Source organism: Sceloporus occidentalis, unplaced genomic scaffold (assembly GCF_023333645.1).
Source record: "Sceloporus occidentalis isolate IW3139 unplaced genomic scaffold, rSceOcc1.0.p SCAF_536, whole genome shotgun sequence".
Lineage (NCBI taxonomy): Eukaryota > Metazoa > Chordata > Lepidosauria > Squamata > Phrynosomatidae > Sceloporus > Sceloporus occidentalis.
Genome location: NW_028317516.1, coordinates 88,607 through 111,564, shown reverse-complemented (window position 1 = coordinate 111,564; position 22,958 = coordinate 88,607). Strand labels below are relative to the sequence as shown.

The 22,958-nt window shown below is 53.1% G+C and overlaps 1 protein-coding gene across 1 annotated transcript; it reads right to left on the bottom strand.

Moving 5' to 3' along the window:
- Window positions 1-3,709: 3,709 nt before the first annotated feature.
- On the bottom strand, window positions 3,710-15,036 carry LOC149271202 (kinesin-like protein KIFC3). Its single transcript, XM_089507549.1, has 18 exons — window positions 14,831-15,036; window positions 14,077-14,212; window positions 13,702-13,954; window positions 13,100-13,284; window positions 12,674-12,739; window positions 12,160-12,297; window positions 11,683-11,880; window positions 10,885-11,058; window positions 10,629-10,776; window positions 10,196-10,326; window positions 9,560-9,671; window positions 8,979-9,151; window positions 8,553-8,657; window positions 7,961-8,091; window positions 7,704-7,827; window positions 6,156-6,285; window positions 4,366-4,595; window positions 3,710-3,820 (listed from the first exon to the last, which is right to left on the bottom strand). Exons 1-18 carry the CDS (start codon window positions 15,034-15,036, stop codon window positions 3,710-3,712), a joined length of 2,751 nt encoding a protein of 916 aa, XP_089363675.1.
- Window positions 15,037-22,958: the final 7,922 nt, after the last annotated feature.

Here is a 22,958-nt window from a genome sequence, read left to right as displayed (position 1 = left end):
GCTTTGCAGAGAGAGATGGGTAGGTGGCCGGGAAACGCGTGGCGAGACCTCCGTGTGGCCGTTTGATGAAGATGCCGCGTCTTTATCATCTCCCCTCACACGTTCCTTGTTCTCTGTCTCGCTCAGGGGTCCAGCGATGAAGTTGTTTCTGTCTGAGGATGCGGTCACGGCTCGCTTACAGCGCCTCAGCCTGGACAACGACCACAACTACGGGAACAACGGCTTCCCCGGGACCTTCCCCGAAAAGGGAGCGCTGCTCTGCGATGCCGCGTAAGCCGGGGATTGGGGGAAGAGGGGGTTGAAGAGTCTTCTCTTGCCCTCAGGGCATAGTTATGTTCTGTATGTATTGAGCTGTCTATCTCCCACCGCCTTCCATGGCTGTCACATTCTCCGTGCCCGAGTGTCTCTTATTCTAAGCTCCTCTGTACGTCTCCTCAGGTCCTCAGACAGAGATTCGGATGATCAGACGGTTCTCGTTGACCCGGGAGAGTTCTGCATGTCCGGCTCGAGCGTTCTCAGTGTCTGCCCCCTGCTGGAGGAAAGTCTGCGAGACCCCCGTCCCGGAAATATCCTGCCTGAGAGACTGCTGCAGTCACTGTAAGAAAACTCACTGCCGGTACATGCGCAGCACATTACCATGCGTGTCCGTGTATCCATTACATGCTCTGTGTGTGTGCGGAACATCCGTCACATGCTCTGTTAATGCAGATGATCCTGCCCCATGTCCGTGTGTCAGTATACATGGTGTTTGTCTGTGATTCCCGCCCCGTGTCTGCATGTTCCTCGGGTGTTGTGCTGATTATTTTGATGATTACTAAGGGAATGGGGTAAAATCTCTATATACCCCAGCTTTAGGATTTAACCCCGCCGTTCCCCCAGGTCCACCCCCTGTATGGATCTGGTTCTGTGGTCCCCGCCGGACAGCGATATCCAGAAGCTTCTTCGCTCGTTGACTGGTCTTCCGGAACCGACCCAAGAGAAGGTGCCGGGGAGACGGTTAGAGCTGGCAGACAATATGGAAATGTGACCTGATCCACGAGTGTGAGGAACGCTATCTGGGGAGGACCAAGGAGCTCAGAGTCGGCCAGGAGAGGAAAACGTGCCACCGGATGGAGGCGCGTGGGCTGACGGGCATAACCGGGGCGTAACGTCATACAGTGAGATTCTGGCGCGTGTGCGGAGGTGCCGGGATCCTCTATTCCAGTCATTTGTTTACATGGTGTTGTAGTTTACAGCTTCACTAGAATATCCCCCACACACACTACGGGGCGACAAAGCCAGGAGGGAGTTATGGGACATGGAGGTAGCCCCTCCCACTGCAGGGTGACACAGCGAGAAGGGAGTTATGGGTCACCGAGGCAGCCCCTCCCACTGCAGGGTGACACAGCAAGAAGGGAGTTATGGAACATGGAGGCAGCCCCTCCCACTGCAGGGTGACACAGTGAGAAGGGAGTTATGGGTCACAGAGGCAGCCCCTCCCACTGCAGGGTGACACGGCAAGAAGGGAGTTATGGGTCACCAAGGCAGCCCCTCCCACTGCAGGGTGACACAGCAAGAAGGGAGTTATGGGACATGGAGGCAGCCCCTCCCACTGCAAGGTGACACAGCAAGAAGGGAGTTATGGGACATGGAGGCAGCCCCTCCCACTGCAAGGTGACACAGGCAGAAGGGAGTTATGGGTCACCGAGGCAGCTCCTCCCACTGCAGGGTGACAAAGGCAGAAGGGAGTTATGGGACACGGAGTCTGACCCTCCCACTGCAGGGTGACACAGGCAGAAGGGAGTTATGGGACACGGAGTCTGACCCTCCCACTGCAGGGTGACACAGGCAGAAGGGAGTTATGGGATACACGGTCCGGGGCCTCCCGTTATTGGCTGTTTCAGAACGTGGGATTTGGTCGGAGCCCCCCGCGGGGTGAGTTGGCCCCGGTGTTGGCCGAGCAGTAGATCCACGGAGGAGGAGAGTATGCGGCTCCAGGCCGGGAGGGCAGGAAAGGGAATAATCCGGCAGGAAACGGGTTATTCTGTAATGATTTCATTGTGAATCCAAATAAAAAAGAAATCAAATCATCCATAATTATTATTTATTAAAAAACAGCAAATTCAGCAACTTTTATCTAATCTGTTTAGTGCGTCGTCTCCTGATAGACCTTTCTATACGTTGCACATGCCGTATCGTATACAAGCCCGCCCCTGTATAATATATAGATAAATCAGCGAGCCGACCCCCTGTATAATGTATAGATAACTCAGCGAGCCGGCCCCTGTATTATGTATAGATAAATCAGTGACCGGCCCCCTGTATATTGTATAGATAAATCAGCGTGCCGAGCCCTGTATAATGTATAGATAACTCAGCGAGCCGACCCCCTGTATAATGTATAGATGAATCAGCGATCTGTCCCCTGTATAATGTATAGATAAATCAGTGACTGGCCCCTGTATAATGTATAGATGAATCAGCGAGCCGGCCCCCTGTATAATGTATTGATAAATCAGTGACCGGCCCCCTGTATAATGTATAGATGAATCAGCGAGCCTGCCCCCTGTATAATGTATAGATAAATCAGTGAGCCGGCCCCTGTATAATGTATAGTTAAACATGTCGGGTGAAGCTCCTGGATTGGCCCCTTCGTCAGGCGCAGTGAGGTCATGGAGATGATCTGCAGACTCCTGGGGTAGCTAGAGGCTGATGATGTTAACGATGATGTCATTGTGCATCACCAGCAGCAAACTGAATAAACTCACCAGAAACGGAGTCTCCTGTGCACCATTTTATTCTTATTATCAGATTCTGCAGCGCTGTACAATAGATAACAGCATAGAGACGGCGCGAGTCCAGCGTTCAGGAGCTTACGCTTAGCTACGCGGTCCGGAGCCTCTTCTGGGGGATGTGAGGAGTGGGGGTTAGCGTGCCTTACTTACTAAACACGGATCAGAAAAAGGCTCAATCCCCCCCCCTCCCCTCAATCTGTATGGGGGGCAGCTGCAGCCAGCGGGGTCTATTCACTAACTATCCTAGCTTCGCTATTCAGTATGAAGGCCCGACTCTGGCAGATTTCTCCAGCAACAGGGGCCGTGAATGCTGTGAGGGGAAACCTCTCTAATTTAACTATACATTACGCAGGGCTGGCGAAGCTCACTGGGGCCGGCCCTTCATAATGTATGATGAAGTCAATATAGAGTATATAGAAAGATTGGATATGGAGCTTGTAACCCTCTCCCTCCCAGTGCTGTGTCCTGGCATGAGAAGGGTTAATTATTGCATGTGCCAGCACCTGTAGGGTTAATACAGCACCATCCTTTGTGGGGTGACACATTTTCCTTCTTTTTTTGCCTGGCATTTAATGGGTTACTGCAAGCCATGCCCAGCTTTTTTCTCTAGGGCACAAAGAGGTAACGTGGCGGTTTGTTTGGGGCATGATGCTGGCGGACGGCACCGCTGCGTAACTCCGAGCTCTGCCCGTCTCTGGCGCTTCAGGGGTAGATGCCATGCCAAGCATTGTAAGGCTTCAGCTGTTAATGGGTTAATGCATACGCCGGGACGCTCGGGCACTGTCCGCTCGGCGGGACGCTCGGGCACTGTCCGCTCGGCGGGACGCTCGGGCACTGTCCGCTCGGCGGGACGCTCGGGCACTGTCCGCTCTGCGGGACGCTCGGGCACTGTCCGCTCGGCGGGACGCTCGGGCACTGTCCACTCGGTGGGACGCTCAGGCACTGTCCGCTCGTCGGGACGCCGGTCCGAGTTCCACTTTACAAACCCTCTGAGCAAACTTCAGCGAGCAAACCGTCTCGGCGACGTTACGCTCCAGCGGAGAGACCTGGAACGAGACGAGACAGACTGCTTCACGCTGATGACATCACACCGTTTGTTTAGTTGGCCTGACTATAGCTGAAGACGGTGATGCGCCCCGGAAGCTGGATCACTTCTGGATCCATTAGCCGGTCTGCGTCATTGTGTTATTTGTTATTAGTTTATGAATTATCTTTCCCTTAGTGCCCCTCCCCCCAGCATGCACTTCTGCCCAGCTCCTCCTCCAGCATGCTCCTTCGGTCTGGCTCCATCTCCCAACCTGCTCTTCTGTCCGGCTCCTCCTCCTGCCAGCATGCACCTCTGTCCTGCTTTTCCTCCTGCCAGCATGCATCTCTCTCCGGCTCCTCCTCCTGCCAGCATGCATCTCCCTCCGGCTCCTCCTCCTGCCAGCATGCATCTCTCTCCGGCTCCTCCTCCTGCCAGCATGCATCTCCCTCCGGCTCCTCCTCCTGCCAGCATGCATCTCTCTCCAGCTCCTCCTCCTGCCAGCATGCACCTCTGTCCAGCTCCTCCCACAGCGTTACTAGTATGTGTAGTGTAGGCATCCCATACCTGCACCATCATGATTGTCTTGTTCCCTTTGCCCAGCGAGTCCTGCAGCAGGTAGGTGAGTTTGGAGTTCCTGAAGGGCACGTGGCCTTGTTTGGCCCTCAGGGCCTGGATCACCTCCCCCAGGGCCAATAGGGACTTGTTAATATTCTGTGCCTCCTTCAGCCTCTCCCCCTCTGCCCCAGACTTACACACGCGCTCCGACCCCGCCAGGTCCACCAAGTTCAGTTTCCCTGGGAAGAAGACATCAGATATAAATTAGGTGGAGCTTCATATGCGATTACCGTATTGGCTCGGAGATAGGCCGCACTTTTTCCCCCCACTTTAAGTCTTTAAAGTGGGGGTGCGGCCTATATTCGGGGTCTAGCGCCCGACGCCCGGGACATGCAGTCCGGGGTTAGGATACAGATCCCCCGCAGCGGTGCAGGGGACCTGCATCCTAATCCCCGATATGCTCAGACAGCCCCTGCCAGCACTTCCCACGGGGGGGGGTGCCGGCACCGGAAGTTGTATACGCGTATTGCGTAGATGTCCCCCGCCGGCCTCGCAAGACACCCGGGAGTCAGCTCCGGTAAGTCGGGGGGCAGAGGAGGACAGTGGCAGCATATCTCGGGGGGGGGGGGGGGGACAGTGGCAGCATATCTCGGGGGGGAGGAGGACAGTGGCAGCATATCTCGGGGGGGGGAGGACAGTGGCAGCATATCTCGGGGAGGGAGGACAGTGGCAGCATATCTCGGGGGGGGGAGGACAGTGGCAGCATATCTCGGGGGGGAGGAGGACAGTGGCAGCATATCTCGGGGGGGAGGAGGACAGTGGCAGCATATCTCGGGGAGGGAGGAGGACAGTGGTAGCATATCTCGGGGAGGGAGGACAGTGGCAGCATATCTCGGGGGGGGGCAGAGTGGCAGCATATCTTGGGGGGGGGACAGTGGCAGCATATCTCGGGGGGGGAGGACAGTGGTAGCATATCTCGGGGGGGAGGAGGACAGTGGTAGCATATCTCGGGGGGGGGGGACAGTGGCAGCATATCTCGGGGGGAGGAGGACAGTGGCAGCATATCTCGGGGGGGAGGAGGACAGTGGTAGCATATCTCGGGGGGGAGGAGGACAGTGGTAGCATATCTCGGGGGGGAGGAGGACAGTGGTAGCATATCTCGGGGAGGGAGGACAGTGGCAGCATATCTCGGGGGGGGGGCAGAGTGGCAGCATATCTTGGGGGGGGGACAGTGGCAGCATATCTCGGGGGGGGAGGACAGTGGTAGCATATCTCGGGGGGGAGGAGGACAGTGGTAGCATATCTCGGGGGGGGGGACAGTGGCAGCATATCTCGGGGGGGGGAGGACAGTGGTAGCATATCTCGGGAGGGGGGGGGAGGAGGACAGTGGTAGCATATCTCGGGGAGGGAGGACAGTGGCAGCATATCTCGGGGGGGGGCAGAGTGGCAGCATGTTTTTTTGGTGCTTTTTTAAAGAAAAAAACTTTTTCTTTAAAAAAGCACCAAACTTTTAGGGTGCGGCCTATATACGGGGGCGGCCTATATCCGAGCCAATACGGTATATCATGATAGATTATATCGTGATAGATTTCACAATTTGTTGCGAGGGGACGCTGCACATCACTTTCTGGGGTCCCAGATTCGTTTAGGGTCCCTTCTTCTGCATGTAGCGATTTATAGTATAGGACTTGGGATCTGGATCAGCGGCTCAACAGTGACTGGACTGAGTTACCTCTGGAGGTATCTAGACTGAGCCCCCTCTGGTGAGGGTACCGACGGCTGGTGGGTATTCGGGTTACCTGTGGTAACGGTTCCAGCGGTGAGATCCCTGCCGGTGATGGTTATTGTGAGTAGAGCGTGAGATCTGGAGCTTCTCTCGTTCATGTTTGTGCTGAATGTGGCTCTGTTCCTCTTACCCAGCGCAAGCAGCTGGTGGGATTAAACGTGATAAGTACTGGAGAGTATATAATATGAGGAATATACAGGGATATAACGGGTTATAAGGACGGGATTAGTTATACGGCCGGAGAGTATATAATATATAATATGAGGAATATACAGGGATATAACGAGTTATACGGCCGGAGCGTATATAATATATAATATGAGGAATATACAGGATATAACGGGTTATAAGGACGGGATTAGTTATACGGCCGGAGCGTATATAATATATAATATGAGGAATATACAGGATATAACGGGTTATAAGGACGGGATTAGTTATACGGCCGGAGAGTATATAATATATAATATGAGGAATATACAGGGATATAACGGGTTATAAGAACGGGATTAGTTATACGGGCGGGGAGTATATAATATATAATATGAGGAATATACAGGGATATAACGGGTTATAAGGACGGGATTAGTTATATGGCCGGAGAGTATATAATATATAATATGAGGAATATACAGGGATATAACGGGTTATAAGGATGGGATTGGTTATACGGCCGGAGAGTGTATAATATATAATAGAAGGAATATACAGGGATATAACGGGTTATAAGGACGGGATTAGTTATACGGCCGGAGAGTATATAATATATAATATGAGGAATATACAGGATATACAGGGATATAAGGACGGGATTAGTTATACGGCCGGAGAGTATATAATATGAGGAATATACAGGGATATAACGGGTTATAAGGATGGGATTAGTTATACGGACGGAGAGTATATAATATATAATATGGGGAATATACAGGTATATAACGGGTTATAAAGACGGGATTAGTTATACGGCTGGAGAGTATATAATATATAATATGAGGAATATACAGGGATATAACGGGTTATAAGGACGGGATTAGTTATACGGGATGGAGAGTATATAATATATAATATGAGGAATATACAGGGATATAACGGGTTATAAGGACGGGATTAGTTATACGGCCGGAGAGTATATAATATATCATATGAGAAATATACAGGTATATAACGGGTTATAAGGACGGGATTAGTTATACGGCCGGAGAGTATATAATATGAGGAATATACAGGATATAACGGGTTATAAGGACGGGATTAGTTATACGGCCGGAGAGTATCTAATATATAATATGAGGAATATACAGGATATAACGGGTTATAAGGACGGGATTAGTTATACGGCCGGAGAGTATATAATATATGAGGAATATACAGGATATAACGGGTTATAAGGACGGGATTAGTTATACGGCCGGAGAGTATATAATATATAATATGAGGAATATACAGGGATATAACGGGTTATAAGGACGGGATTAGTTATATGGCCGGAGAGTATATAATATATGAGGAATATACAGGATATAACGGGTTATAAGGACGGGATTATTTAGATCTGTACCTTCTTGATGTGTCGGAAGCTGCTGACCTCGGTGCTTGTGAGTCCAGGAACGTGGAGATGGCCGCTCCCATCTGGATTCAGTTTGATGTCCAGCTTCTCTTGCGGGTCTTTGGACAGCAGGTCTCTGCACAAAGAGATCAGACTTCACGCTGTTTATACAGATACACTGTGCGGGGCTTTTAAATAGTATTTGCTGGTAGCCAACGTCACGTCCGGGCGAAGCTCTCCATTACAGACTATGGGAGCGAGCCACAAACCTGATGACCTCGTTATAAATCTCCACCATGCTCAAGCTCACGCTGTAGTCCCACAGGCCTCGCCGGGCCTCCATCTCCTTGTAGAGAGCCTGCAGACCTCGCTGGTTTATCCCGGGGTCCTCAGACGTTCCCTGAAATTAAAACAAACTCAATGGCGAGAAAATCCACATGAGCAGCCAGTTTGTCCAGTAGCTGCCACTCCAAGAGCCCAGGAGGACAAGCAGGACCAGTACAGGGGGTAGCCATACCTGGGAACTTTTTGGGTCCCGCTACCCTGAGCCCCCCTCTTGCGGGTTGCGGGTGGGTGGTCTGGCTGACATTGGGGTCTGGCTGACATCGTTGTTGAAGGGGACGTAGGCGGGGAGTGCTGCAACACCGTCCCCGTAGTGACCCGGAGAAGCAGAGAGTTCCCAGGTATGGTGGTAACAAATTTCCAAAACACACCAATGGCTACCTCAATCTACCCAACGTCCCCAGAAACGCACCAAGAAGCTCCCTGCTGGAACTCGCCGGCCGACTGCTGGCACACTACAAGTTAACGCCGCGTTTACACGATCCTGCGCAGGACGGTGGGGGCTCCGCGCATGCTCACCTGCATGGTGAACGTCTTCCCGGAGCCCGTCTGCCCGTAGGCGAATATACAGACGTTGTATCCGTTAATGCAGGACATGACGACGGGTTCGATCTCCAGGAAAACCTAACGGAGCGGAGATGGAGCGTCTCAAAGTCCGGATAAATGTGTGTTTGTTACAGATCCCGCCAGCCCATGTTACACGGACACGGAACATACACCTCTCACGGCTCACACTTACACTAGACGGCGAGCGGGGGTATTAGATTTTTTTCTCTGAGGGTTTTTTGAAACCCCTTATTGAGACGTTAAGGTCCTGGGCTCCGTCTCTTGGGGCCGTTCTTTTCGCTGCCGCTGCCCCTGTGACCGGTCGGCATGCGGTGACTTAGTGAATAGACGGAGAATATAATTCTGTATGAAATAGTTTGGGGGTTTGTGAGAGCTCACCTCCTCCTGCGTGGCCCGGGGTAAGAACACTTTGTCCAGCTCGAAGGTCCTCTCCGTACCCTTGTAGAGCACCGACATCTTGGTATCATCGTTCATGTCCATGGTTACGGGGGATCCTTCTTCCTCCCCGCACTCCGTCTGCGGTCTGACTCTGCACAGAACCCGGATGTTGCCTGGAGAGGAAGCCATTGGATTAGCTGCTGGGGCAGATAGAGGCTTCCAGAGAACCAGCGAGGAGTACAGAGCGGGCAAAAGGGACATCTCTCTGAAAGCTGTCACAGAACGCCCTCCGATACACCCCATATGCAGCCCAACACCCCAATTACCCCTAAATGCGCAGTGATGATAATAAAACACGCACTTGGAGAAGCTCAGGACAGGAAATAGATCAGAAAAGGCTGGCTTTGCCACAGGCGGCCACCGACCTCTTTAATGTTTTTGGGGCCAGAAGAACGCCCCAGACTTATGTATCGACGGGGTGCAAAACATTGTTCTCACTTCTGGCAATGAATATGAACGGACTATATGGTACGGTGCCCCCCTCTGCAGTCCTGAGTGATGGTATGGCCCTTGGGACTCACCCTTTAGCTCCACCAGCTGGTTGTGGTATCTCTTGCGCAGTTGCACCTCTCGCTGGTATTTTTCTAGCAGGTCTCTGTTAGCCGCTGACACGTCGGTCACCGCGCTGCAGATCTACGGGACGGAAAGAGATTTCCACTCGGAGGACGCTGGCCTTACTCTACTACCCCTCAGCCCCTAGCCTGTCGCCAACCCGTCTCCAGCGCCGGAGCCCCTCACGCTCTGGTTCATTTAGTTATAGAGATAACCCAACGGACCCTAAACAACGCGACGAAGCCGACTGGAAATGGAAGTTCTCTATTTAATCAAAAGTCAAGACAAGCAGAGCTGGACATCACGAGTCTCTCAGTGGGTTGGGTTGACTTGAACCCAACCGCCGTGAAGTCTCACTCCCTACGGCGAGTAGTTCATTCTGTTGAGTTGGAGCCGTTTTATAGACTCGTAGCAGCTGCGAGTTGGCGTTCATATCGAGTTGACTCGAGATGCCGCCTGAGGACACGGCCTAACTCTACTCAACTCTACTAGCAACTGGAGAATCTTCAACCTTTGTGAATAGACCGTCCTGCCTCCAGCACCCTGTGTTCTCTCTCTGAGCCCCAGCGACTACCTGTGTCCATATTCCCATTGCTCCCAGTTACCTGTTTCCTGGCTTCTCGGATGGCTGCTTCGTAGAACTGGGAAAAGTCCTTCACCTGGCTCCTCAGACTGTTGTAGTTGGTTTTCATGCCCTTCAGAAAAGGCTGTAATAAGGAAAGGCGGCTCTGCACTCCTAACAAACAGAAGGGCCACAGGCAATCACACAGGGGCCGGTATCGTCCAGGAGATTAGCAGGTGTGAGGCATTCTGTGCATCCTCCTAGATCTGGATGAACTGAACACTCTCTAAAGCCCAGACATGGAGCTCTTTTATAACGTTATGTTTAGGGTCTTTCTCGCTATAAAAAAAAGGAGACCCTGGGAAATGAGGACCTGTGTGGGATCAATAAAGCTCCGCGGGGGAAGGACTTTTGGAGTCAATAAGAAACATGATAGGCCGAAACAGAGGAAGGAAGAGATGTTCCTCCTGCCCTACCTGACAACTGCTCCCTCAGCTGCTCCAGATGCTGCTCCGAACACTCAGACGCCTCCTTAATGGCCTCCTCCTTCCGCGCCTCCAGCTGGTGGATCTCCTGCATGAGCTCTCCCCGGAGACTCCCGATCTCCGATTCATAGGCCGTGACCTGCGGAGAGTCAGGAACGAGGTCGGTCTCTACTCACCCCCCAGCTGACCCGCAGCACTCTAAACATGCGCCTCTGCGGAGAGCGTCTCGCTGGAGTATGGTGGTTACCTTCACCCGTAGGCTCGAGGTCAGGTCCTCGGATAACTGAAGCTTCTCTTCCAGCTTCCGGCATTTCTCTCCCTGAGCGGACGCTTGATCCTGGAGGAGCCGGTTCCTTTCCTCGGCATCGGCCAGAGATCGCAGGACCGCCGGGGACTCCACTTCCACCGTCTTAGTTACGTACTTAGAGAGTGAAAAGATTGCATTGAACAAGTGAAGCAGACGGGTGTCTCTGCATGCAGGGTGTTTTGCAGAATGCCAGCAGAACAGCCTCCCGGCTGAAGTGGTAGAGGGTAATAAAGTGAGGGGATTAAACATGCATGGGATAGGCATATGGATAGATAAGTGGAACAGCCTCCCAGCAGAGGTGGTAGAGGGTAATACAGTGAGGGTATTAAACATGCATGGGATAGACATACGGCTCCTGAATCTAAGACGAGACCAACGACTGATTAAGGTTTGAGCCGTTGCAGACGGGGGCCGGAGGGGGCCGATCTGCCGGCAGGGTCTGGGTGTAACACTAGACGCACCGAACGGTTACAGGTAGCTCCAGGAATTCTGTGGCGGTATTTGGAAAACACCAGCGACTTTAGGCGACTTCCATAATCAACCCTTAAAGTTTAGTGAAAATGTAACATTATCCTAAAAAATCTCCAAATATTGGAATAAAATCCAATTCTCATCATTCTGAATCTGTCTGACCCAGAGACGTCACACGTGGTGCCGCCAAACCCGCCGGCCGTCTCATTCCGGGCAGCTATGACCTATTAGCCGACGGCTGAGAAGGAGCGGGCTGCTCGGCGGCACCTGTATGTCCGGCGCTCTCTTCCTCTCGGTCTCCAGTAACAGCTGCAGCCGGCGGATTTTCTCGTCCAGCCGACGGATCTCGCCCTCCTTGCTCCACCGCAGGGTCTCCGCCTGGCCCTGGGCCGTCTCCAGCCGCTCCACCTTCTGCTGCAGAGACGTCTCCAGATGATGGACCTTGTTGCGCAGGTCCTCGTTCTCCTGCACGTGAGAGACAGAGTATAGAGAGCGCAGCGTGCAAACACTGATGAGTCTTTGGAGTCATCGCACCATCCGCCCAGACCGCGCGGGGTAAAAACTTTCGGGTAAAACTACAGAATAACGACGAAGCGGAACGAGCGAAGCTTTGTCCTCCCCGGAGATCTCCTCCAGGAGTCAGGAGATGATGGAGCTCCATGGAGAGCAGCGGCCAGTGAGACGGATCGGTCTCCCGAGGAGGCCTGTACTGGGAGTCAGATCTGGGCGGAAGGCGTCCCATACCTTGACCAGCTGCGCGGAGGGCTGAGTGGACACCGCCGCCATCTTCTCCAGGAGCCCCTGAGTCACACTCAGGCTCTGCTTCAGACTCTGGTTTTCCACAGAGAGATTCTGGAGCCGCTTCTCGGAGTCGGTGACGCCCTGAAGACAAAAGCATCAGCCGGGGAATGCGTGGCGCCTCCTGCCCTGTCTGATACCCCCGTGCCAGGGTGAGATATGAAGCGTGGGCCAGAACTTACCCCTGGCACGTGAGGTCCGTGTGCTGGAGCCGTGACCAACCGGGGACACGGAAGCTCCACTACTTCTTAAAAGGTCTCCGGAGCCCAGGACTGTCTTTGGGGCTGTTCTAGTTGCACCACGTTTAGGCATCATTTAACCCCTTGTGGGCTGCTGTTAACCCCCTACTAAAAAGGAGCAGTCCAGGCGGCCAATAACCCCAGACATGGCGTCTCGTCACCCGGATACATATTGCGGGAGCCCCTCCATCCCGCAGAGCCACCCCCGCCGTCACACTCACCGTTTCCATCCTCAGTTGTGACAGCTCCATCTCCCGATGGCGGATAACGTCCTTCAGCTCTCCCACCTAGTGACATGAAGACAAGAAGCCTGAAACCCCACCCCCTGCTCGCTATATAACCCCTCCCACTCTGTACATAACTGAACCTAAACTCCACCCTCCCCACCCAGCATTTACCTTTAACCCCGCCCCCATTCAGTGTGCCCCTGTAATGCCACCCTTGCTCAGCGTGCCCCTGTAACCCCGCCCCCGCTCACCAAGCCCTTGTAACTCAGCCCTTACTCAGTGTGCCCCGGCTCAGCGAGCCCCTGTAACTCCACCCCCGCTCAGGACGCCCTCCCACCCCATTGTATTTGCTGTAAATTACACAGCAGATTCCAAGCCCTGGGACTGGCCCCCCGTGGCCCCTGTTGGGCAGAGTCACACCTGCTGCTGGAGCGAGACAGACAGGTCCTGCTTCTCCCTCTCCTTCTCCTCCATATCGTGTTTCAGTCCACTGATCTCCTCCTTCAGCTGCGTCCTCTCGCCCTGCAGGACCCCGATAGACTCCACCAGCTTGTGCACCCCAACTTGGGAGATAGGGGGGAGGGGGTACAGGGGGAATATGGCTCCTGGGGGTGAAATGCAGGGATGGGTGGGGTCTCCTTTCAGCAATTATTTACCTCCCCGTCCCCACCCACAATGGGGCTGAAACCGATCTCTTACAACACAGGTTGGGTCTCGGCCATCTGTGATTGGCTGCTCTGCTCATCTCTCTCTGGGTTCATCTCTGGCATTTATGCCCCCTGCTGGGGTAATAAGGCAGAACTGCTGTTACTCGCCATCACCCCCAGGGTTGGAATACTGCGCGGTATACTAGATTTTACGCCTGAAAGGGAGACCTCTGAGGTCTTTGTCATAAACACTGGGTTTGGAGCTCCTAGGAAGCAGGTCCACGGCTCTTGGGTAAATGAGTGATTATTAGAGCTCTAGGGTATTATCAGCACATTAATTGCCCCCCATGTTTACCCCACTTTGCCGGACCGAACCTCTCTGCAGCTTCTCCAGAAGCAGCTGCTGCTCGCATATCACACTCTCCAGGCTCTCGATGAGGCTGAGTTTGTCGCGCATGCGCTGCCTGTAGGCCCCGCGCAACGTCCGCAGCTGCTTCCTGCGCCGCCGCTCCTCTCCCCGCAGCTGGGCTCTGTACTCCTCCGCCTTTCCCTGCAGGCGCTGCATGTGGGAATAGCGCTCCAGGAAGGCGATGAGATGAGACATGACGGCCAGCAGGGGGGACGCCGTCTAAACGAGGGCAACAAGAACGTTCTTTGTCACACGGGTCACATGTTCAGGAACTGGGGAGGAATAATTGTTGGGGAACTGAAAGCACCTGACCGTCTCTCCCGTGTTACCCGACGTCTTACCTTGCCGGGCGGCGGATCTGCAGGGGTAGATCTCGATGCCTCCTGCTTGAAGGCCAGGAAGTCGGTGAGCGGGGAGGTGAGGTCTCCGGATGTTTCCGCCTCGTCTTCGGATCCGGAGACCTCGTCGCTCTCTGAGCTGCCTGTGAGAAAACCTCCGGTGAGTGGACCTTACTGAGGAGACCCCACCGGGAGCGAAGACCCCATCCCACCATTGTCTCCTCTCCTCCTCGTCTGACCCCAGGGTGACCGCGCTCGTCACCCGACAGGTTGGCCAAGATGGCCGAAGACTTTTAAGGACACCGCGTGCCAAGAGAAGACCACCTGCACATATTACATGCCACGTGGCTCCTGCCCCAACTACTACGGATCCGTCGGGCGCCACATGGACTCCGGGGCCCTTTTTGGCCGCTCACTCACGGAGTCTATTTGTCAGCACAGACAGCGCTCCTCCGAGTACACCCTCACCCCAAAGAGCACCAGGGGCTGTTGATATATATATATATTTGGCGGCCCAGGGGTGCTCCGTGCTGGGCTGGCCATGGGGGCCGCGGCTTATTATGTTGGTTAACTGCAGAGCCATCTCAACCGGCTCATCATGAAAGACGAGGTCACCCGTTACAGCCCGGCCGTGTCTGCGGCGGACACCAAGAGCTTTGCTCCAAGCTGGCTAGTCTTATTCCTCCCCTGTGTTGGGGTAACGTGTTGGAAGCCCGCAGCGCTGTTCAGTGGGTTACTGTGGCCCCTGCGCCGTTACCTGATCTCTGCCTTTTTCCTGGGTCTGCCCGTGTTGCCTGCCACCCTGACCTTTGGCCTGTCTCTTTTACGTCGCCTGCCACCTGCCCTGACCACTCGGATCTCTCCAGCTATCCGCCTGCCCTGACCGCTCGGATCTCTCCGGCTATCCGCCTGCCTCCTGGGCTGATATCTCAGGGGACGCGGGGCCCGGCCTCGCTCCGCCATCATGCTGCCCACAGCGACGGAGACCCCCGTTGTGCATTCAGAGCGCTTTCCACGAGACAGCTCACCCGGTGACGCTCTAATCGCTTACTTTCCATTCCATCGAGTTCCAGCCACAGATCCTCCTCCGACGTCTTTAGGGATCCTTTCTCCCTCGTCTCCATGGAAACCGGAGTCTGAAAATCAATAAATATAATTTAATGCTTCGGTCCTCCCAGCCTCAGACTGCTTTAGAGTGTAAGCTTCGCAGTCTAAATGGGGGGGTATGTGGAGAGATGTGAAAGAGGACACATTGTACAGCGCTGCGGAGTATGACGGCGATATATAAATAATAATAACACACATTGTACAGCGCTGCGGAGTATGACGGTGATATATAAATAATAATAACACACATTGTACAGTGCTGCGGAATATGATGGTGATATATAAATAATAATAATAACACACATTGTACAGCTCTGCGGAGTATGACGGCGATATATAAATAATAATAACACACATTGTACAGCGCTGCGGAGTATGACGGCGATATATAAATAATAATAACACACATTGTACAGCGCTGCGGAGTATGACGGCGATATATAAATAATAATAACACACATTGTAAAGCGCTGCGGAGTATGACGGCGATATATAAATAATAATAACACACATTGTACAGAGCTGCGGAATATGATGGTGATATATAAATAATAATAACACACATTGTACAGCGCTGCGGAGTATGATGGCGATATATAAATAATAATAACACACATTGTACAGCGCTGCGGAGTATGACGGCGATATATAAATAATAATAACACATTGTACAGCGCTGCGGAGTATGATGGTGATATATAAATAATAATAACACATTGTACAGCGCTGCGGAGTATGACGGCGATATATAAATAATAATAATAACACACGTACAGCGCTGCGGAGTATGACGGCGATATATAAATAATAATAACATTGTACAGCGCTGCGGAGTATGACGGCGATATATAAATAATAAGAACACACATTGTACAGCGCTGCGGAGTATGATGGCGATATATAAATAATAATAACACATTGTACAGCGCTGCGGAGTATGACGGTGATAGATAAATAATAATAACACACATTGTACAGCGCTGCGCAGTATGACGGCGATATATAAATAATAATAACACACATTGTACAGCGCTGCGGAGTATGACGGCGATATATAAATAATAATAACACATTGTACAGCGCTGCGGAGTATGACGGCGATATATAAATAATAATAATAATAACACACATTGAACAGCGCTGCGGAGTATGATGGCGATATATAAATCAATAATAACACATTATACAGCGCTGCCGAGTATGACGGCGATATATAAATAATAATAACACATTGTACAGCGCTGCGGAGTATGACGGCGATATATAAATAATAATAACACACTGTACAGCGCTGTGGCGTATGACGGCGATATATAAATAATAATAACACACATTGTACAGCGCTGCAGAGTATGATGGCGATATATAAATCATAATAACACACATTGTACAGCGCTGCGGGATATGATGGCGATATATAAATAATAATAATAACACACATTGTACAGCGCTGCGGAGTATGATGGCGATATATAAATAATAATAACACACATTGTACAGCGCTGCGGGATATGATGGCGATATATAAATAATAATAATAACACACATTGTACAGCGCTGCGGAGTATGACGGCGATATATAAATAATAATAACACACTGTACAGCGCTGTGGCGTATGACGGCGATATATAAATAATAATAACACACATTGTACAGCGCTGCAGAGTATGATGGCGATATATAAATCATAATAACACACATTGTACAGCGCTGCGGGATATGATGGCGATATATAAATAATAATAATAACACACATTGTACAGCGCTGCGGAGTATGATGGCGATATATAAATAATAATAACACACATTGTACAGCGCTGCGGGATATGATGGCGATATATAAATAATAATAACACACATTGTACAGCGCTGCGGAGTATGACGGCGATATATAAATAATAATAACACACATTGTACCCAGGGGCATTAGGGCAGAGGGGTTTCCAGGCATGGGGTCCTGGAAGGTCAGCTTCCAACTACCAGCTGAGATGGTCCAATGAGGCACCGCCAGAACAGAACGGATCCCCACCTGGGGTGGTTCTAGATGTGACAGAACCCTCCATCACTGGGGTCCCTGGAGAGGCCTGAGAGCCGGCCTCCTCCCTATCGACTATGGGCCCAGGCCTTGTAGAGACTTCTGTGTGTGGATACAGGGGTTCAGTTTCTGCTGATGTACCCCATGTTTTAGCACTCAGAGTCTCAGAACTGTAACGTCAGCTGGACATCCTGTGGTAGGAAGAAGGCTGATTATCTGTACATTGTTAATTGTATAGGTGTGAAGTGTTTCCCCTGTTATTGTGTGAGTTAGCCCTTGTCTTAAGACCCCCTGTAGGTATGACTAGGTGTCACTGCTGCATACCTAATTATCAATTACATAACAGGTAGCTGTTAATCCTGTGAGCTCCTGTTATCCCTGTGTCCTGGCCATTGTCTGTCTCAAGCCAATTATATGTCTATCGTCATTCCACGTCTACGTCCCCAGTTAATGTCATTATTTATGTCTCGTGTCATCCTGTCCTTCCCCCAGATATTGTGTTGCAGGATTTGATCTAATTACTTCCTTCCTGACATGGTTATTAGATCATGTGATATTTGTCTTGCCCCTTTTCTACTTGTGTATATATAGTTCTGTATTTGGCTTTAATAAATGAGTCCTGCTTTCACCTAAACATGAGTGTTGCCTGATGTTTGGGGTGGGCTGTAGCCTCGCTGTGTAGCTAAGCTTCGGATAGCCACAGTGCCAATGCGGCTTCGGTGCAGCGACGTCCCTCCTTCTATCTACAACGCTGGTTCTGCCCGGTGCTGAAGGGGTTACTTGTTGGTGTCCCGTCAGGAGGAAGCAACGTTTGGCGGGAGTACCCAGTCGGGGTACAGGTCGGTCCCGTCACACTAGATCTAGAGCTTCCTCTGAGACAGACCTCCGGGGCGAGCGTTCCTGATCCTTGCGCTGGATCTCTTACATTCTACACCCGTCCTGATTGGTTAATGTCCTTTTGGACTCTCCCCATATATTAGAAGCACACGCCAGCGACACGGATCACCCGCGGTCACGGATCGGTGTTAATTAACTGGGAGAGGGGATGCAGTGGCGTGATTGGCTGGGCAATAGTGACATAATGAGGTGCAGTAAGTATGATGTCACTCCATGTTCCTGGCACCCCCAATCATCACAGTCCGGAACCTGCCCCGGGGCAGTAATCACAGTGCTGGCTGCACCTTACGCGGTTAATCCCTGGCCAGGGGGGCCGCAGCCGTCTGCCTGGCAGTGAAAGTGTTAATCCTCAGCTGCTGGGATCTCCAGTTTCCATGGCAACCAAGAGAGATCTGACCTGCTACCGGGGCAACAACTGTGCAACATTGAGCAGTGCTGTACGCTAATACTCCTGCTACCCACCATCACAGTGCTGTACCCTAATACCCCTGCTACCCACCATCACGGTGCTGTACCCTAATACCCCTGCTACCCACCATCACGGTGCTGTACCCTAATACCCCTGCTACCCACCATCACGGTGCTGTACCCTAATACCCCTGCTACCCACCATCACAGTGCTGTACCCTAATACCCCTGCTACCCACCATCACAGTGCTGTACCCTAATACCCCTGCTACCCACCATCACGGTGCTGTACCCTAATACCCCTGCTACCCACCATCACGGTGCTGTACCCTAATACCCCTGCTACCCACCATCACAGTGCTGTACCCTAATACCCCTGCTACCCACCATCACAGTGCTGTACCTAATACCCCTGCTACCCACCATCACGGTGCTGTACCCTAATACCCCTGCTACCCACCATCACGGTGCTGTACCCTAATACCCCTGCTACCCACCATCACAGTGCTGTACCCTAATACCCCTGCTACCCACCATCACAGTGCTGTACCTAATACCCCTACTACCCACCATCACGGTGCTGTACACTAATACCCCTGCTACCCACCATCACGGTGCTGTACACTAATACCCCTGCTACCCACCACCACAGTGCTGTACCTAATACCCCTACTACCCACCATCACAGTGCTGTACCCTAATACCCCTGCTACCCACCATCACAGTGCTGTACCCTAATACCCCTGCTACCCACCATCACAGTGCTGTACCCTAATACCCCTGCTACCCACCATCACAGTGCTGTACCTAATACCCCTGCTACCCACCATCACGGTGCTGTACACTAATACCCCTGCTACCCACCACCACAGTGCTGTACCCTAATACCCCTGCTACCCACCATCACAGTGCTGTACCCTAATACCCCTGCTACCCACCATCACAGTGCTGTACCCTAATACCCCTGCTACCCACCATCACAGTGCTGTACCCTAATACCCCTGCTACCCACCATCACAGTGCTGTACCTAATACCCCTGCTACCCACCATCACGGTGCTGTACCCTAATACCCCTGCTACCCACCATCACAGTGCTGTACCCTAATACCCCTGCTACCCACCATCACAGTGCTGTACCTAATACCCCTACTACCCACCATCACGGTGCTGTACACTAATACCCCTGCTACCCACCATCACGGTGCTGTACACTAATATCCGGGGCCACGGTTCTCAGGCTGGGGCCCGAAGATGACGCAGGTCCTGCTTTTGTGTTAAGCACTGCATGTGCCCCGTGTAGGGGGGTAGTTAGCGCTGTGCGAGGCGCCCCGATGACAGCGTGACCTGACCTGGGGGCTGTTAGCCAGAAATGTTTTACATTAATGCTGTTGGCGTGTTGTATGATCTGAATGATGTTGGCGTGTTGTTAGTATGATCTGAATACTGTTGGAGTGTTGTTTGTATGATCTAATTGCTGTTGGCATGTTGTATGATCTGAATGCTGTTGGCGTGTTGTTTGTATGATCTGAATGCTGTTGGCGTGTTGTTCGTATGATTGGGGACCCACCTGCTTGATGCTGGGCCCCCCGGCACTGTCTTTTTGCTGGGGGTCCGGCTGCCTCCTGAAGAAGGTGTATATAATGTAGACCAGCAGGGAGTAAAAGGCGTACATGCTGCTAGGAGGGGCAGCTGTGCATCTGCTGGGGGCAATAAATGCTCATCCAGACCAGCTTGGTGCTTCGGGTCCCAAAGATACCAGAACCCCCGCTCTGCCCAGGGGCCCGGGGTCCTCGCTCCACCAGCTCTGTCACGCAGGGTCCACAGCGACACGGATCTGCTCGCCGACTGCCTCCTGCCAGACGGCTGCTGCTGCCTCACTCCGGTCTGTGTGACGAGTCAGCAGCTACCCCTCCTCCTGCAACACAGCATCCTACCCCCTCATCCCACCCCTCCTACTACCCCCTCATCCCACCCCTCCTACTACCCCCTCATCCTGCCCCTCCTACCCCCCTCATCCTACCCCTCCTACTACCCCCTCATCCCACCCCTCCTACTACCCCCTCATCCTACCCCTCCTACTACCCCCTCATTCTACCCCTCCTACCACCCCAGCATCCTCATCCTACCCCTCCCCCTGCAACACAGCATCCTACCCCTCCTACTACCCCTCCTATCCCCTCATCCTACCCCTCATACATCCCCCCTCATCCTACCCCTCCTACTACCCCTTCATCCTACCCTTCCTACCCCCCTCATCCTACCCCTCCTACCACCCTAGCATCCTCATCCTACCCCTCCTCCTGCAACACAGCATCCTACCCCTCATACTACCCCCTTCATCCTACCCCCTCCTATTACCCCCTCCTACTACCCCCCTCATCCTACCCCTCCTACTACTCCCTCATCCTACCCCTCCTACCACCCCAGCATCCTCATCCTACCCCTCCTCCTGCAACACAGCATCCTACTACCCCCTCATCCCACCCCTCCTACTACCCCCTCATCCTACCCCTCCTACCCCCTCATCCTACCCCTCCTACCACCCCAGCATCCTCATCCTACCCCTCCTACTACCCCCTCATCCCACCCCTCCTAATCCTACCCCTCCTACTATCCCCTCATCCTACCTCTCCTACCCCCTCATCCTACCCCTCCTACCACCCCAGCATCCTCATCCTACCCCTCCTCCTGCAACACAGCATCCTACCCCTCCTACTACCCCCCTCATCCTACCCCTCCTACTACCCCCTCATCCTACCCCTCCTACTACCCCCTCATCCTACCTCTCCTACCCCCTCATCCTACCCCTCCTACCACCCCAGCATCCTCATCCTACCCCTCCTCCTGCAACACAGCATCCTACCCCTCATCCTACCCGCCTCATCCTACCCCTCCTACTACCCCCTCATCCTACCCTTCCTACCCCCTCATCCTACCCCTCCTACCACCCTAGCATCCTCATCCTACCCCTCCTCCTGCAACACAGCATCCTACCCCTCATACTACCCCCTTCATCCTACCCTTCCTACCCCCTCACCCTACCCCTCCTATTACCCCCTCATCCTACCCCTCCTACCACCCCAGCATCCTCATCCTACCCCTCCTCCTGCAACACAGCATCCTACCCCTCATCCTACCCACCTCATCCCACCCCTCCTACTACCCCCTCATCCTACCCTTCCTACCCCCCTCATCCTACACCTCCTACCACCCTAGCATCCTCATCCTACCCCTCCTCCTGCAACACAGCATCCTACCCCTCATACTACCCCCTTCATCCTACCCTTCCTACCCCCTCACCCTACCCCTCCTATTACCCCCTCATCCTACCCCTCCTACCACCCCAGCATCCTCATCCTACCCCTCCTCCTGCAACACAGCATCCTACCCCTCCTACTACCCCCTCATCCTACCCTTCCTACCCCCCTCATCCTACCCCTCCTACCACCCTAGCATCCTCATCCTACCCCTCCTCCTGCAACACAGCATCCTACCCCTCATACTACCCCCTTCATCCTACCCCCTCCTATTACCCCCTCCTACTACCCCCCTCATCCTACCCCTCCTACTACTCCCTCATCCTACCCCTCCTACCACCCCAGCATCCTCATCCTACCCCTCCTCCTGCAACACAGCATCCTACTACCCCCTCATCCCACCCCTCCTACTACCCCCTCATCCTACCCCTCCTACCCCCTCATCCTACCCCTCCTACCACCCCAGCATCCTCATCCTACCCCTCCTACTACCCCCTCATCCCACCCCTCCTAATCCTACCCCCCTACTATCCCCTCATCCTACCTCTCCTACCCCCTCATCCTACCCCTCCTACCACCCCAGCATCCTCATCCTACCCCTCCTCCTGCAACACAGCATCCTACCCCTCCTACTACCCCCCTCATCCTACCCCTCCTACTACCCCCTCATCCTACCCCTCCTACTACCCCCTCATCCTACCTCTCCTATCCCCTCATCCTACCCCTCCTACCACCCCAGCATCCTCATCCTACCCCTCCTCCTGCAACACAGCATCCTACCCCTCATCCTACCCGCCTCATCCTACCCCTCCTACTACCCCCTCATCCTACCCTTCCTACCCCCTCATCCTACCCCTCCTACCACCCTAGCATCCTCATCCTACCCCTCCTCCTGCAACACAGCATCCTACCCCTCATACTACCCCCTTCATCCTACCCTTCCTACCCCCTCACCCTACCCCTCCTATTACCCCCTCATCCTACCCCTCCTACCACCCCAGCATCCTCATCCTACCCCTCCTCCTGCAACACAGCATCCTACCCCTCATCCTACCCACCTCATCCTACCCCTCCTACTACCCCCTCATCCTACCCTTCCTACCCCCCTAGCATCCTCATCCTACCCCTCCTCCTGCAACACAGCATCCTACCCCTCATACTACCCCCTTCATCCTACCC

Coding starts and splice junctions, on each gene's coding strand:
- LOC149271202 (XM_089507549.1), bottom strand. CDS start 15,036: ATGGCGGAGCGAGGCCGGGCCCCGCGTCCCCTGAGATATCAGCCCAGG. Junction 12,298..12,673: donor CACAACTGAGGATGGAAACG/GTGAGTGTGACG, acceptor TTTTGTCTTCAG/GGCGTCACCGACTCCGAGAA. Junction 10,777..10,884: donor CCTCGAGCCTACGGGTGAAG/GTAACCACCATA, acceptor GACTCTCCGCAG/GTCACGGCCTATGAATCGGA.